At 41.7% G+C, this 17,461-nt stretch overlaps 1 protein-coding gene across 1 annotated transcript in view; it reads right to left on the bottom strand.

The window, feature by feature from the left end:
• Window positions 1-17,461, bottom strand: part of MUC2 (mucin 2, oligomeric mucus/gel-forming) — a 61,631-nt gene that overhangs the window by 13,983 nt on the left and 30,187 nt on the right. The window contains exons 32-39 of the mRNA XM_083586916.1: window positions 13,976-14,404; window positions 11,504-11,950; window positions 7,253-9,166; window positions 4,360-4,823; window positions 3,287-3,461; window positions 1,917-2,164; window positions 1,157-1,340; window positions 621-816 (exon numbers count right to left, since the gene is read on the bottom strand). Of these exons, the coding sequence (XP_083443042.1) occupies window positions 621-816; window positions 1,157-1,340; window positions 1,917-2,164; window positions 3,287-3,461; window positions 4,360-4,823; window positions 7,253-9,166; window positions 11,504-11,950; window positions 13,976-14,404 (4,057 nt within the window). The remainder of the gene's footprint in view (window positions 1-620; window positions 817-1,156; window positions 1,341-1,916; window positions 2,165-3,286; window positions 3,462-4,359; window positions 4,824-7,252; window positions 9,167-11,503; window positions 11,951-13,975; window positions 14,405-17,461) is intronic.

The following is a 17,461-nucleotide window of genomic DNA, read 5'->3' as shown; positions in this document are numbered from 1 at the left end:
AAGGCTCAGCCCTGAGTGAAGGCCAACCAAACCCCAGGGGCTTGATGAACCCCCAGAAGTACCCTATCAGAGGATATCTTTGGCCAATGTAGAGCATAATGAATCAGATGATCTGTAAGAAATATATAATAGACCAGGGGTACATTCTCTATGGGCAAATAGAATGCAAATTGTCATTTGTCAACACTATGATTAGAGAGGGCAGGGAGCTTCAGTGTAATGAAGGGGATGCAGGGGTGCATTTGTGGGAAACACAGATAAAACACTGTAAAGTACTTTCAGCACAAAAAAAGAATTAAAAAAGAATAAAAGTGCTCAAAATATTTTTTTTATAAAAAAAGAAGCATATCAGAATCCAAAAGTTGTACTTGTGCAACTGGATTAAAAACAGGAAAACAACCATTAGTTTTGGGTGACTCCATTACCCCAGAAAAATCCATGCAGAAATAGGATGAATTTCTAAAACAAAATCACTCTGAAGAGCAGGCAAGTGTAAGAAAGAAAGAAAGAAAGAAAGAAAGAAAGAAAGAAAGAAAGAAGCCAAACTTTTAAGCAATGAAGACCAAACACCAAACTAAACATACAAATCCCAAAGTGAAAATTGGTAAGAGCACATTTACCCCTCAAGTAAAAGTTTACAGAGCGGAGATGGTTCGCAGGGCGGGCGGGTTGTTGGTTCCTGAATCGGGGGCAGTCGGGGGCAATGGGGTTTGGAGTCATCAGTAATAAACCAGTCATCTGCCATTTGTACACAGTTTTCTGCAAGTTCTCCATTGCGCAGCCGACAGTCGTCTGCTGTATTATTGGTGCATGTACCTAAAATTGACATAAAGCAGAGGAGTTCAGGCAGCTGTACATCATTTGGTTTCCATTATGTTACTAATTATTATTTTTATCAATACTAATAATACAAGGTCTGAAGATGAATTCACAGAACTTATTGCACATAACTTTCTAAGTATCATTAGGTGTGTGTTTTTGAAAACAATTTTCATGAATAGTAAAAAGCTGCTTGCACACAATATATTACTATTACTGTTTAAATTAGTTTTGTTAATGTATTCCCATAATGGTTCACCTTTATATTTCTGATATTGTTCTTATTATTTGCTTTTCAGTGTATCATTTTAGAAGAAAAAAACAAAATAATCCTTACCACACTGGCCCTGGGTGTTGTTGCCAAATAGTTCATAGGGCATCCGAATAGTGAAAGATATGCCGTTGAAGGTTATATTTATCTTCAATTCAGGAATTACCACCATGTAATTCATACCTAACTGATGAATTTTCACACCATATTTTGTGTAAGGTAAATTCACAACATTCCCATTTACGAGTACCTAATATCCAAAGGGTGGGAAAGGATGTAAAATAGTTAGAATAAAAAATTGTATCTTTTCAAACAGCATTTTTAAATGCAGGACTATGGCATACCAGAGAAAAGGAACAAGGAATTGTTTTAGTCAATTTGCTGGTTGGCTTTTAAGCATATAAATCTATATCTGTCTGTCTGTCTACCTATCATCTATCTATATGTTGGATGAAATCTAACATTGTGTGGGTGGACTTCGCTTGCACAATAGGACATTTCCTTCCCCTGGGTCCCTTCCAACTATGATTCTATTATTCTGTCCTCCCCGTGGCCTCTTCAAAACTCCCCTCCTGATGGATAGGCCATTTTGCTGACAAATAGGCACAACTGGATCCTAGGCTGTGTTAAGAAGCCCAATCACTTATTGTTGGCAAAGCGTTAACTCAACCCAAAGTAGCATGTTAACAGTTTATAGTTTAAACTTTACACAATGTCATGAAAAATGAGTCAAGGTAGATACAGTACAAACTAATTTTCAAATCTGTTATTAATTATCTAGTTAACAGGGTATAGCTTTAAATCATAAAAGGCATTTGACTCATACCTCTATTTTGATAGGAACAGATGAGAGAGTGTGTATGCGTATATCCTGAGTCTCATGCTTTATAATGAGAGTACGTGGACAGGACACCGGTTCCCTTGGGTCACAGTGATAGTTATCAATGTACACTCCAAAGTTGTCGATGGTTTTTACAATCTCTTCCACCAGGGTGTAGGTACAGTTGCCTTGGTAACTGTAGTAGAGGCCATCGAAGGTCTTATAATGTGGGTCTCCCCAGCCAGTGCAGTAGCCTTTAGTGAGACAATAAAATTGATTGGTTTGTTTTTGTTTGGCAGAACACAGAGGAATATGAATAACATTTTGTTTCAGGAAGGGGGAAGAGAGCCTAATGGCTCTTGCACTGAGAAAATCTAGATGGAGTTTGTCACAGAAACTGTGACATTGAGTAAGAGCCCCGCTAGCAGCACTAATGGCTCAAGAAACTAGAATCTTCTTCTTGTGAAGGATACAATAACATCAAAACACAGGATGGCAAAGAAGCAATTTGTTTTAGATCTCCATTTGTATTATCAGGCATTATGTGCTCATTAGCAAAACATATATTTTTGACATTAGGGGCATGGCTTCCAGGTGCCACTCCCCCCTTCTCCTCTACCAACCCCCATTCCTCCTCCTCCTCTTGCACCTCACCCTCACTTACTGTAACACAAAACATACTTTTTCTTTAACACCACTGGCACTGCTACTGCCACAAAGAGGAGGATGGGAGCAGGGTGGCACATTGAGGAGAATGGGGGTGGGTGACAGCGCAAACCCCTTGTGCAGGACCTACTTAAAAGTGAAATTCTAAAAATAAGATACAAATCTTCAAGCTTTTCTGGAAACTGTCTTTTTAGACCTGGAAGCCATGCCTCACATTGATTATTTTGTTACTGTGTGTGATAAGGGAAGAGCATTTCTTGCATATGTTTGCAGGCTCCTTTCAATCCTTGCACCCAAAAGGGTTCAGAGGGTGAGCCATGAGTAGAAACTCCCTCACTCTATGTTCAAACATACGAAAGACACAAAATATCTAATTGCAGCTCTACAGGTATTCAAAGGGGAAACAAACAGCTATATGATGCACTTATACTGCCATACATGCTGAATTTCCAGGACATGTCCTGGAATTCTCCTCCGAAAATGGCGTCTTGGATTATTTTCAGTAATCAGGCAAATGTCCTGGAAAACTGACAACAGGGGCTAAATTGTGCCAAAAATGTCTAAGAAAGCTCCAAAACTCAAAAATTATTGAAGTTTTTCCTTGAAAAAGCTCAACAAATTTGAAATATGGCAGCCCTAAACTACACCTTTCCCCCTGTGCATATGGTTCCACTCAGAGAACACCTAACAGGTTTTCAATACAAACTCACAGTCACATTCCCAGTGCCAGCAGCAGTTATTCTCATCCATCACACGGACAGGAGCAAGCCCATTGGAACATGTGGGCTCAGGTGGTGGTTCACACTTTATGGGTTTTAAAATCCACTCCTCGTTTGAAATGCAAAAGGCCTGGACACAGTCACAAATCCACATAGATTCTCCAGGCTGTATTTGAGAAGACAAGTGAGAAAATAAATGACAGTTTAAATAGAAGAATATGCATATCCAAATATACTGTATATATTAAGGGATCAGAAGAGTAACCAACCGTTTCCTAGTCAACGTATGCCCTTGCAGTTTCATTCAAGTAATTCAACTGCTGGACTGAAGATTATATTCAGTGGTGTCTTGTATGGTTTTAAGTGCACACTGAACATATTTGTGCACGCTCGTGGCTCTATTTGTGTTTTAAATGTAAAAGTGTAAAAAAATAAAAGTACAATATTCAACACTAGGGCTTTGCATATGATTTGGGGTAAGACCCCAAATAGGACCAAATCAAATTGCTTTCTCTGAGGTTAGCACCAGATCACAAGATGCAAGAAACAGCCAAGGTAAACCTTCTAACCTGTATGTGTAAAAGCCAGTTGCCAATGTTCTGCTCTAGCCTGACAGGTCCAAATGAAGACTATATGTAGTGATATTGCTTTACTTTTCCAACATATTGCATGACTGGCCTACCAAATGTGGATAAAATCCACATTTATTTTCTTTATAACTCAACACTCATCATAAATTAATTTGTCTTTTTTCTTTCATATGAACAGATAACTAACATTGGTATTATCTCTCTTTAAATTTATAGTTTGGACAACAGCAAGCAACAGTGGCAACTCACCCTTTTCAAGAGAAAGGAAATATATGAAATTAACTTCCGAATAGGAAACTCATTGAACACATACTGATGGTAGCTTCCCTTTCAGTAACACTTTCAGCAACTTTTTTCATTTGAAAATGTTAAGAGAGCAGTTTGAGTTTTGAAAAGGGATGATCAAGAAAACTACTCAAAATAATTCAAGAAGATGTTCCTGTATTAATTTACAATGCATTAAAGAATACTTACTAGAATAGTCCCGTTCTCGAATGGACATGGTGCGGGTGTGGGTGTTGGTCCGGGTGTGGGTGTGGGTGTGGATTTCTGTGAATTACGACTTGGAGTTGTACTAGCAGGAGTTTCTGTTTTTATAGATATAGTTGTTGTGGTTGGCTCTGTTGTGGTTGTAGTTGTGGTTGGTGCTGTTGTGGTTGTGGTTGGCTCTGTTGTAGTCGTTGTTGGCTCTGTTGTGGTTGTGGTTGTAGTTGTGGTTGGTGCTGTTGTGGTTGTGGTTGGCTCTGTTGTAGTCGTTGTTGGCTCTGTTGTGGTTGTGGTTGTAGTTGTAGTTGTGGTTGGCTCTGTTGTGGTTGTAGTCGTCGTTGGCAGTGGTGTAGTGGTGAGACAATCCCAATACTTGTAAACTACTTCACATCCCCAGGAGCAGTTGGCCTGATAGCACACGCCTCTGTGCGTGCCCACTTCTATTATATCACCTAGATTTTGAGAAATAGAGGTTAACATAAATAACTGAACCAAAGCATAGAAACAATGGCTGGGCTGCTTTCTGTTCAGTTATACCTTCTCAAATTGCTTCAGATGAGGGATGATGAAGGCAACTGTAAAATTGAATTTCTGAATTGAAAAATTGAATTCCAGGGCTACATTCCTGCTGAAAATCTGGTTACTCAGCAGATTCCATGATTTCTTTATTTTATTGACAATAAAATGTATAAGCCACACTTTGCTCTCTAAATGGAGCCATTCAACGCAGCCAGGAACAACATTATTATTATTATTATTATTATTATTATTATTATTCCAATCAATGAAAATACAATAGAGGAACACCATGTAAAAATGTGAGCAGCATAAAAACAAAACAAAACAAAAAAGCTTCCTCTTTGCCAAGGTGAAACCTCTAAGCCAAACATAGACTAGACTGCTCTCTGTGCCCAAATTCACTGGAATGGTGATGAATTTCACTGGGTCTTCACTGAAATTCTACCAAATCCATTACCAGGTAGAAATTCTGCAAATCCATTATCAAGAATTCCAGCTTCATGTACTCAAGGTTACAACCTGGCCACAAAACTAGTAAGAACCACTTAGAGTGAAAAACAACTAACAGATAAGATGCAAGGAGGCCTTGGCACACAGGAAAAAAACCACCAAAAATCTTGGGCTGAATTAGTGTTTTTAAGATATGAAGAGAGGGTTGGGTACTAGGGGTGAGAGAAGGTGGCAGAAAGTGATTGGCTAAAGAATAAACAGCCACAGTGACATAGTTTTTGCTAAATAGGAAGTTTGTTAATGGATATGGTCTCAAAGTCTCCTTTGGACCCTGTCTGGTGATGCATTGATGAATTAAATGTCTGACTAATTGGGAATCTGCTTTGATCTTTCCTATTGAACCCCAAAGGGATTTTTTTGTCCCACAGCTTTCAACAAAAGACTGGTTTAAAAGATAACACTTCCCCCAAATAAAGGCAAAACAGTGTTGCTATTGCATTTGTTTTCTTATATTTTCAAGCTTTCCCACCTCACCCATGACTGCTGATATATTTTGTGTGTGTGTGTGCGCGCACACACACACACACATGCGCGTGCGCGCGCACACACACACACACACACACTTTAAATTTAAACTGGAAAGTTTTCTGATCTCCACATCTGATGTTTTGAAATTGTAGCATTAAGCAATGCATTAACTCAGAGATCCTCACGCTTTCCCCCTAGAGATCAGTTGGAAATTGCTGGGGGTCTTGGAGGACCACATAATAACTGTTTTCTTGTTCTATAATTCAAAGCATATGCATAACTTATCCTACCAGAGTTCCCCCCCCCCCCGTCAGTGCTGGAACCATCTTCAAAACCAACACCTTATTATACAAACCAACAGTGGAGAACCTCTAACCCTTGAGCCTAAGCACAGATCCCATAGTTAATCCTTGAGGGTGTTCCCTACAAACTACACTCACCTGCTCCACAACAGATGCCATATTTGACCTAAGGGCAGGGAAGGTACAGGCTGCAACGGAGCAATTGGTGGCTTAAAATGAGCCCCTGTTTGCTTCTTTGTGAGCTAGGCTCATTGTCAGAACTGATCAGCACTGACCGGCAGAACTACCAAGAGGGCCCCCACACCTGAGAGGGTCTGTGGGGAAAGAGGTGGTCTTTCAGATATTCAGGGGCTGAGTCATTTAGGCCTTTAAACACAAATTGGGCCTGGAAATGAATTGATAACCCATGCAAAGTTTGTATGTGAGCTAAATGGAACCCCGGCCAGTAATCTAAACAGTGCATATTGAACCAACTGAAGTTTCCAAGCTATCTGAAGTTTCCAAGTTATCTTCAAGTTATCTTCAATATAGTGTATGCCCACATACAGTGCACTGCAACAATGCAATCTGGAAGTTACCAGAACATGGACTACAGTGGCCTACTAACATTCATCTCCTTGCTATCTGTCAATATTAGGAACCAGCACTATGGGTGTAAGCCTTACTTATACAGCTGGCTTTATCAGATGTATTTCCCGTTTGTACTGATACCTCATTCACTTTGAACCACAGTTTGCCTTTAAAATACCTGTTATTTCACACATTGTCTCCTTTGTGTTAGATATTCTTGGGAATGCCTTAGCAATGCAGGGTGATATAACAGATATCTAATACTTTCTCTGGAGTTTGGAGGTGTAGAACAGATTTCTTGATCATCTTAATTAAACATTAGTTTTTAAAATAACTGTTTCCTATCTTATTCTATAACATTTCTGAAAGGAAACAAGCAACAACAACAGCAACATTTTTGTCATCTTCGGGACCAAAATAACATAGAAATAATAATAAACAGAAATTTAACATTAAAAGGGACTTTTCATTTGTATCAGTGTAACTTATTGGATCAAACCTAAGATATTTACCTTCAAAAAATGTGTTTCCATCCATTAAACAGGTGCAGTGGGTTGTATGTGTAGTTGAAGATGTTGTGGGGGTTGTTGGGCCAGTAGTTGGTGATGTGGTTGTTGTGGGGGGTGTCGGTGTTGTTGTAGTTGTACTCGGAGTGGGAGTAGTAGTGGTAGTTGTGGTTGTTACTGTCGGGGTTTCAGTGCTGGTGGTTGTGGTTGGTGGTGGTGTTGTTGTTGTAGTAGTACTCGGAGTGGGAGTAGTAGTGGTAGTTGTGGTTGTTGTAGTTGGTTCAGTGGTGGTGGTGGTTGGTGGTGTCGGTGTAGTTGTAGTTGTACTCGGAGTGGGAGTAGTAGTGGTGGTTGGTGGTGTCGGTGTTGTTGTAGTTGTACTCGGAGTGGGAGTAGTAGTGGTAGTTGTGGTTGTTACTGTCGGGGTTTCAGTGCTGGTGGTGGTGGTTGGTGGTGTCGGTGTTGTTGTAGTTGTACTCGGAGTGGGAGTAGTAGTGGTAGTTGTGGTTGTTGTAGTTGGTTCAGTGGTGGTGGTGGTTGGTGGTGTCGGTGTAGTTGTAGTTGTACTCGGAGTAGGAGTAGTAGTGGTGGTTGGTGGTGTCGGTGTTGTTGTTGTTGTACTCGGAGTGGGAGTAGTAGTGGTAGTTGTGGTTGTTGTAGTTGGTTCAGTGGTGGTGGTGGTTGGTGGTGTCGGTGTAGTTGTAGTTGTACTCGGAGTAGGAGTAGTAGTGGTGGTTGGTGGTGTCGGTGTTGTTGTAGTTGTACTCGGAGTGGGAGTAGTAGTGGTGGTTGGTGGTGTCGGTGTTGTTGTAGTTGTACTCGGAGTGGGAGTAGTAGTGGTAGTTGTGGTTGTTACTGTAGGGGTTTCAGTGCTGGTGGTGGTGGTTGGTGGTGGTGTTGTTGTTGTAGTAGTACTCGGAGTGGGAGTAGTAGTGGTAGTTGTGGTTGTTGTAGTTGGTTCAGTGGTGGTGGTGGTTGGTGGTGCCGGTGTTGTTGTAGTTGTACTCGGAGTGGGAGTAGTAGTGGTGGTTGGTGGTGTCGGTGTTGTTGTAGTTGTACTCGGAGTGGGAGTAGTTGTGGTAGTTGTGGTTGTTACTGTAGGGGTTTCAGTGCTGGTGGTGGTGGTTGGTGGTGTCGGTGTTGTTGTAGTTGTACTCGGAGTGGGAGTAGTAGTGGTGGTTGGTGGTGTCGGTGTTGTTGTTGTAGTAGTACTCGGAGTGGGAGTAGTAGTGGTAGTTGTGGTTGTTGTAGTTGGTTCAGTGGTGGTGGTGGTTGGTGGTGTCGGTGTAGTTGTAGTTGTACTCGGAGTGGGAGTAGTAGTGGTGGTTGGTGGTGTCGGTGTTGTTGTAGTTGTACTCGGAGTGGGAGTAGTAGTGGTAGTTGTGGTTGTTACTGTAGGGGTTTCAGTGCTGGTGGTGGTGGTTGGTGGTGTCGGTGTTGTTGTAGTTGTACTCGGAGTGGGAGTAGTAGTGGTAGTTGTGGTTGTTGTAGTTGGTTCAGTGGTGGTGGTGGTTGGTGGTGTCGGTGTTGTTGTAGTTGTACTCGGAGTGGGAGTAGTAGTGGTGGTTGGTGGTGTCGGTGTTGTTGTTGTTGTACTCGGAGTGGGAGTAGTAGTGGTAGTTGTGGTTGTTACTGTAGGGGTTTCAGTGCTGGTGGTGGTGGTTGGTGGTGTCGGTGTCGTAGTTGTACTCGGAGTAGGAGTAGTAGTGGTGGTTGGTGGTGTCGGTGTTGTTGTAGTTGTACTCGGAGTGGGAGTAGTAGTGGTAGTTGTGGTTGTTGTAGTTGGTTCAGTGGTGGTGGTGGTTGGTGGTGTTGGTGTAGTTGTAGTTGGGGTGGAAGTAGGAGTTGTTGGTGTTGTTGATGTGGTTGTGGTCTCCGTGGTAGTTGAGATCTTGGTGGTGGTAACAGCAGTGGATGGTTCTGTAAAGCAGAGATAAAAAGCAGTGATTAGAATAAGGGTTGCTATTTTGCTCTTTAGTGTATCCATTGATTGAGTTAAATGATTAAAACCCTTTTATTCAACTGCAATGGTGCCCTGTTTAATCAAGCCACAGCTTTTTTCTAAAAATAAATGAATAAATCTGTTATTACACAGACATATCTTCTAAAGATTGTAAATGGTTTTCTTCAAAACTGTTGCTTCATTTGAGTACATATGAATGGAGATTGTGCAATTAATTAATCAATTACTAGCACGCCCATGTGTTGGAACATGCCTGGGGGGCACATGCAGCCCCCAGAATGAGACAGACCTCTCCGGGCATCTTCCTGATGAAGCGCAGCCTGGGACGTTCACAAATCAGTCCCAGTGCGCATATCTAAAGACATGTGCACACTCTATCAGCAGAGTATAGCAGAAACAATCGTGGAGAGTGAGTAGCATTCTAAGTGATTTATTAAGCAATATATACAGGACAAAGCAACCATGGCGTCCTCTCACATCTTCTCCGAGAGAGGGAGCAAAGAAATACAAAAGTACAGTACAAAACGGAAGAGATAAGACTAGCTTCCATTCTCACGCTTTCCAAGCCTGGAAAGTAAACACAGACATGTGATATAGCAATCACACATCCAGCAATGGAGGAGTGAAATGCTAACACCATGTGCATTTGGGCTCAGGAGTAAGTCTTACTGTGTTCAGTGGGACTTACTTCATGGTTAACTGTGCACTGCAGCTTTAAAACCAGACAGTTAATTGAACAAGACTGCTATCCAATGGACATTTTCTCTGTTGTTTATTTACAGCACTATACCCTCTCATTTAACCAAAAAGGCTCACAGAGTGGGTTACAAAATTTTTAAGGGGGAGTAAGCCTAATGGAACACAGCAGGAGAATGCATAGGATTATGTTATAAAATTAGTTGGATCAAAAATTTGAAGTCACGCTGCTCTCAATGCAATTGGCTGAACAGCTTTATGTTATACATCCCAAATGACCATTTAAAAATACAGTGGTACCTCGGGTTACATACGCTTCAGGTTACAGACTCCGCTAACCCAGAAATACTGCTTTAGGTTAAGAACTTTGCTTCAGGATGAGAACAGAAATTTTGCTCCGGTAGCACGGCAGCAGCGGGAGGCCCCATTAGCTAAAGTGGTGCTTCAGGTTAAGAACAGTTTCAGGTTAAGCACGGACCTCCGGAACGAATTAAGTACTTAACCTGAGGTACCACTGTAACTTAAAGTCACTGACCAAAGCAAGACTTGCCCTACTATCCAGCAGGATGAAGTGACCTTCAGGCATCACAATAAGGGAGGGAGGAATAGATCACCACAGGAATTGGAACATGGGGTTCTGGCTTACATTGAACCAGACCATTGTTCCATCTAGCTCAGCATTGTCTATGCTGAGCGGCAACAGTTTTGTAGTTTCAGAGAGGATTTCCGAATCGGTTTCTCTATGGTGTAAGCAACACTGTTTTTATTATTATTAAGCTTTGCAAGGCAGCTGGATTTTGCAAAATGGCTGCAAAATGTCATCAGCTGGCACTGGTCTAGAGAGTAACTACTGGTGTAGCTATTTGCTTCAAGCAGCAAGCTCCTGATTTTATTAAATGGCAGTGTGCTTTAATGCTTGCTATGCTAAAAAAAAGGGCTGCAGCAAGTCTTCAAAGAGCCATCTAACTGTTTGTCTGTTTGTTTATGCATTTATTTTTCATTATTATAAAGCTGCCTTGTACAACAAGATGCCCCACTGGTTTCTCTCCAGCTCTAGTTTGTACACAAAGAACATTTGCAACAACCAATGGGCCCTGAATCGAGTTGGACACCCCAATGAAAATATTTAGCCAGCCCGCTGCATATCATCCTTTTGTGGATGCAGATGTGCACCTAGGTTTGCTCCTGCATCAACGTCAGCGACAGCACATGGGAATTGCTTCTCAACAGAATTTTCATTTTTAGACACACATTAATTGAAGTTCCATAATGAGAGACAATAATGGAGCTAAAAGGATGCCTATTATTAAAGCTATGCATTATCTGAGCAACAGTTGTAGATGCAACTTTTGGAGAAGCTATGGTTAAATTCAGATTTATATCCACACCAATGATTACCTGGAACAGTGTGCCAGCGTTATCATTTCAGAGAACACGTGCATCTTAAAGCATTTCCTAGCAACATCCCAACACATTTTTAAAATGTGGAAAGAAAAATGCAACACCAAGACGGCAAATGTGATTTCCGGAAGGCAACTGCAGACTTCACCTGTGGACCATATTATTGTTTCATACCAAACAGTTTGTTCTATACTGACCTGAAGTGGACCATGGTTCTGTTTCATCAGTTGTGCAAGGTACTGTTGTTGTTGTTCCTGTTTCTGTTGTTGTGACTGTCGTAGTTTTACTTGTACTTCCAGTGTAAGGAGTGGTGGTTGTAGTCAAGGCTGTGGTGGTAGAACAGTCTCTGCAGCAATAAACACTAATTTCGTAATCGAGACAAGTTGGGGCCACACCCACACCTGGGACTTGGTCTGTGTTTTTACAGATGAGTCCTACAGAAGCGTCACATACCAATTTTTGTCCCAATTCCTCAAGTGAAGTGCCAGGGAAATCTTTTGCTCTGCATGAAATGTTGGATGGCTGAGAGCAGATGTCTATACCATGTTCTCTGATTTTCTCATAAGTTTCATTGTCACCACCATCCTTGTCACCATTTGGGGAATCCGTATCAATCCAAGAAGACCAATCACATATGACACACTCTGCAATATATATATATAAAAGCACATTTAGAAAGCATGTAAATGTGTGTATTATATAACACAGGTACATATTTGCTCATCAGAAGTTAAAGAAAGGACAAGGTCACGAAGATGAGTTCTAATCTCTCCAAGCCAAATAACTCTTATTTCAGGTATTAAAAGCTTAACCTTTTGAGCCTTAAACTGACAGCGCTTACAGATTTCGGAGCTGTTCACACAAATTCATCAGCATTTTGATCCATGTACAGGTTGACCAAAATGGATTGTTGATGTTATTAGTTTAGCAAATGCCTTTTGAGCAAATTTTCATCTTTTTAGACTTTCATGAAGTCCATGCTTTCCACGAAGTCCCGAGCAGCCCCTTGTAAGTTCGTGTCGGCATGGATGTTAACATCCCCCAGGACAACCAAACTAGGTGTCTCCAGGAGCACATCTGTCATGACCTGAAGCAGCTCAGGCAGGGAATCCTTGGTGCAGCAGGGAGGTCGGTACACCAAAAGGAAACCTGTACTGCCCCTATTGCCCGACTTCCAGAACATGCACTCAGAAAACTGGGTCTTCTCAATAGGACGCCTGGTGCAAACTAATGACTTCCTAAAAATCACTGCAACCCTCCCTCCCTGCCCACATGACCTGGGTTGCTGTGCGTAAGAGAAACCTGGTGGACAAGCAGTGGCAAGGACAGGCCCATCTGCTTCATCCAACCAAGTCTCTGTCACACATGCCAGGTCAAATCCTACACCAAAATCAGGTTGTGGATGGCAGTGGTTTTATTCATCATTGACCTGGCAATGCACAGCAACACTTTCAGGTCATTTGGGTTTCCCTTGCTGATTCCAGTATCCTTCTGGTCAGGACCAGACCTGGAGGCTGGGATAGTCCTCAAACAACGACTAAGCCTGCCTCCTCAGTAATGACATGGTGTGGTCTTAGTGTGACTCCTCCTCCTGCCCGTGATCACTGAGATCAGGTGTCCCAATACATCCCCCTCCTGTGGAACCTGCCCCAGCCATTCTGTTGGCTGAGGCCCACTCCCAGGCCTGACCCTTTCCCCTTAAAAAGCAAAAACATATCTCTGTTTCTATGGAGAAGCTACTTGTAGTGCTTGCTGTGGTTGTGGTTGTTGAATGCACAGCAAAGGAAAGCAGAAAAGATAGTAGTTAATGCATGCTCATTTCAGATGAAAAAGCTTGTGAAATATTTGCAACAACATGATGGCTTATTCCAAGTTTCCAATTAAAGAAGTGCTAAGATTCCTACAGTTCAGGCAAACCAAGACATTTTGCTGTCTGAAGTAGAGCTCAAATTCCCTAACCATAACGCTTCAAAAAGTCTTGCTATGCCAGAAATGGGGAACCTGTGGCTCTTGAAGATGTTGGACTACACATCCAATCAGCCCTGGGTGATGGTAATTGTAGTCCAGCAGACCACAGATTCTCCATCCCTGTGCCATGCCATGTAGAAACCATTTCCTGCCTCCACATATCTCCCTACCTCCCCACTGTGATACCCAAAGCAGGGAATTTCACAATGCCTGCAATGCTAGACCTGCAATTAGAGAAACAACAAATACTTTATGATGTTCCACACATCTAACCATTATATTTTTCTAGATTATTGGAGTCTTTTCCCTTCCCACTCCAATTATTTATTTTTTAAGGAGAATTTACTTTTCTGATGGAAGCTGCTCTGACCTTTCATACAACCCTGGCTACTTCATAATCCTATTACATGTATATTCTGCCCAATACACTCTACATCAAAGTTACACCTGCACATTCTCTGTAAACATAGGATAGAGGGATAGCAGAAAGTCAGGCCACAATCCTAAGAACAGAAAGTGAGTATTTATGTGAAAGAGGCAACACTCGTACCTTCAAGAATCAAGTAAAATGAAAAAAGAAACATGATTAGATGTGCTGATGCAAACATGCTCTCATAATGCATTCAGTATTTTTCTCAATTTTATGAGTAATTTGTTCATTCCTACAAAGCAATATCAGGAAGCAATAATACATTCACTACCTGTAGTTGTAGAGATAGTGGTAGTTGGTGAAGTGGTAGTTGGAGTTGTGGTAGTAGTTGTACTTGTGGTCGTGGTAGTAGTTGGTGTAGTTGTGGTTGATGGTGTAGATCCGCAATCAACCTTGCAGCATACACTGATCTCATAGTTGAGACACATATCTACAGGGTACAGAGGCCCAGGAGTCTGATCTTTATTGTGACAAATAAGTCCAGTTGAAACATCACATTCCACTTTTTGCCCCAATTCCTTGAAGGAGTAAGTAGGAAATTTCACTGCTCTGCATGATATGTTTTCTGGCTTTGCACAGATCACTATGCCGGCTGCCCTGATGTTGTCATAGGTTTCATAGTCACCATACTGTGGGCCATATTGTGGGAAGCTGACATCAATCCAGTCGGACCACTCACATTCTTCAGTGGGGATACAAGCTGCAGTAAAACAACAACAGATAGAAATAGCTCAGCGATTGCCCAGATTATTCTAAAAGTGATATATAGCAGGAAACAAGTTGCTCCAGTTGTGCAAACACTGTCATAATAAATACAAATCTGAAATAAGCTGAGTGCTTGTTGTTGCACCAGCATTGATTTTATTAAAGTGTTTTCTTAAAACACTTGTCCACACAATGAAGTGTGCCTCTGGGAGTGAAGTCAAATCACTGTGTTAGCAGCACCAAACTGACCTCCTTGGGAACAAGCCTGGACAGTATATGGAGGTCCCAGATGACAAGATCCCCCTCTGGGCCTCGCTGATGTGGTCCAAAGGAAAGTAGATCAATATTTTGACACAAACTTAACTAGAAGAGTTGCCGGAAGGAGGCATACAAGGCACCATCCAACTGTCTTAGGGACTCTACTCCACATTTATGTAGGGTTTACTCCTTAGCCTTTTCTTGTCCTGAAGATATCCCACAAGGCAGTGGAGGTTTAGGATCAGAGTTTTCCTTCTCCAAAACAGGCTAGCTTCCCAGGTTGACGAGTCCCATCTGCCCCTCATTTCCCTCTACAGCACATGCAGAGACCGCCTTCTTGACTACTGGACCCACTATTGGTTTCGTCCGATCAATCTACTGGAGCCTCTCTTTACATGCAGGGGAAAGTCTCTAACTCACCAAGGGTTTGAGACCCATTGGGGTGTATGGGGTGTTAGCGGAGGGGTAGTGCCTGTGGTGGGGAACACATCATGCTCTTTCTGGGGTAGTCTGCCCACCTCTGGTCCCCACTCTGCACTCTCCTCTCACCTGTGGCTCTTAAAAGCTGTCAGCATGTGACAGCGGCCACACCCCAGGAAACAGCTTCAATTGGCCAGCTAAACCATTTTGTAAAGCAAGCTTTCCCATTCTGCTGGTTGAGAAACTAAGACAAAAATTCTCAAACAAATGGACTTTCTGAGCTTGAAACATGCAAATAAGGCTGCTTTAACATGTCCTCATGAATTGTAACATCGTCAAAGATGCCCATACCAACATTGCAGAAGCTTAGGAGACAGTTGGGTTTCTTATGGCATGAACTTGTGTAGGTCACTAGGAGCCCTTCATACAAGAAGGGCCTATTGAAATTCGCCGTCCTGTTTGTGAGCAAAGAAACTGATGGATTTTTCACCAAATTCTTCCAGTGAAAGGAGAAATTCTCCAGCAATTCCTTGGAGGGTGGAGCTCACCATTAGCAACAGCAGAACCATTTCTTTTTCTTAAGGGTTTTTTCTGCTGCTATTATTACTGTAACAGGAAAATGCAGCTATTAAACTGGCAGTCTGTCCACCACTTTGCAACCTCTGTGTTGCCCTAGAGCTAGTATTGCTCTTGAGCATTGGGGATGGTGGTGGGAGGTGGAACTGGGCCACCCAAAACCCATGGTACAGGCCATTTAATGAAAATTGTGCAAAGTGCCCTTTCCTGTTCTGGGGAGTTGAGAAAAAGAAAAATCTAAAAAAAAAATTGTTCATCAACAGATGAACAGGGGCATAAACTGGATACTTTCACTGAGTGAAGAGGTGTATTCTCAAGATACTTCACACTGTAAAAAAGGACTACTTTTTCCTAGCTTAAAGAGCTAGAAATGGCACATGCTCACTTTTCTCAGAATCTCATCAATATAAATATGCAAGATACAGTAGAAGATTGATTCCCTCTAGCTTAGTCAGCTGACACTTCCTGTAGCCTCAGGCTTGTAAAATGAGCCATCATTATATTTTTGTAACCTTGTATTTTCTGACTTCATTTTTTAAAAAACAAACAAATGCCTTAACTTATAAACCATCTTGCTTTTGTACTTACGTGTGGTGCCTGTTGTCATCGGCAAGGGTTACGGTGGAAGAAAAGCAGAGGGGAGAAAAGACAAAAGTGTCAAAATCATCCACCAGTTCCTAACTAAATTGTATTCTTATAAGTCAAATTCCCACATGTGATAGAAGGTTAAGATAAAATATTCTGCCTTCATTCCTTGAGACTTGATGTTAAAATTTATGCAATATGAATCTTAACAATAACAACAATGTTATTTATACCCCACCCTTCTGGCTGGGTTTCCCCAGCCACAGCACATATCGAAACATACTAAAGCATCAAACATTAAAAACTTCCTGATACAGGGCTGCCTTCAGATGTTTTCTAAAAGTCAGATAGTTGTTTATTTCCTTGACATCTGAAGGGAGGGTTTTCCACAGGGAGGGCACCACTACAGAGATGGCCTCTGCCTAGTTCCCTGTAACTCTGCTTCCCACAGTGAAGGAACCAGCAGAAGACCCTCAGAGGAGGACCTTAGTGTCCGGGCTGAATGATGGGAGTGGAGATGCTTCTTCAGGTATACTGGGCCAAGGCTGTTTCGGGTTTCCCATAGGCATCTGGTTGGCCATTGTGAGAACAGAATGCTGGAACAGATGGGCCATTGGCCTGATCCAGCAGGGTATTATTATTATTATTATTATTATTATTATTATTATTATTATCTTAAGCTGACTTACAGAAAATTGTGGAATTCCCTCCCTACAGAGGTACATCTTTATTGCACAGCTTTCAATGTATGCTAAAAATGCATTCTTTTACTGCAGCATTTGAAAATTAAGCTATTTTGTTTTCTAAGACCCACCTCCTTTGCTGAATTTACAAAGCTATGGCTCACTTGGAATGTTTTTATTGGTTTTGTCATTGTAACTTATATTTGTTTTTAGAATTTTATATTCTATTGTTGTAATCTGCCCTGTGATCTTATGGAGAATGGTGGCAAAGAAATATTATAAATAAATAAGCAAACAGATAAAATTCCATGCACCCCTGAGAATTTCTGATCTTCTGAGGGTAAATGTTCACAATGACAAACACAATGCCTGATCCAGGCAAAAACAGTCAGGACCAGAAACAGCTTTGGTGAGTGCAGCAGCTGTAATTAAATGCCAAGGCGATCATCACCATTCCTGAAGGACTGCATACATATATGCAAGTATGCCACAAAAAGGTGAGGCCCACTCACTTGAACAGGGAATTAAAT

This window comes from Podarcis filfolensis (assembly GCF_964270895.1).
Source record: "Podarcis filfolensis genome assembly, chromosome: 1".
Lineage (NCBI taxonomy): Eukaryota > Metazoa > Chordata > Lepidosauria > Squamata > Lacertidae > Podarcis > Podarcis filfolensis.
This window is presented reverse-complemented; position numbering and strand designations above follow the sequence as displayed.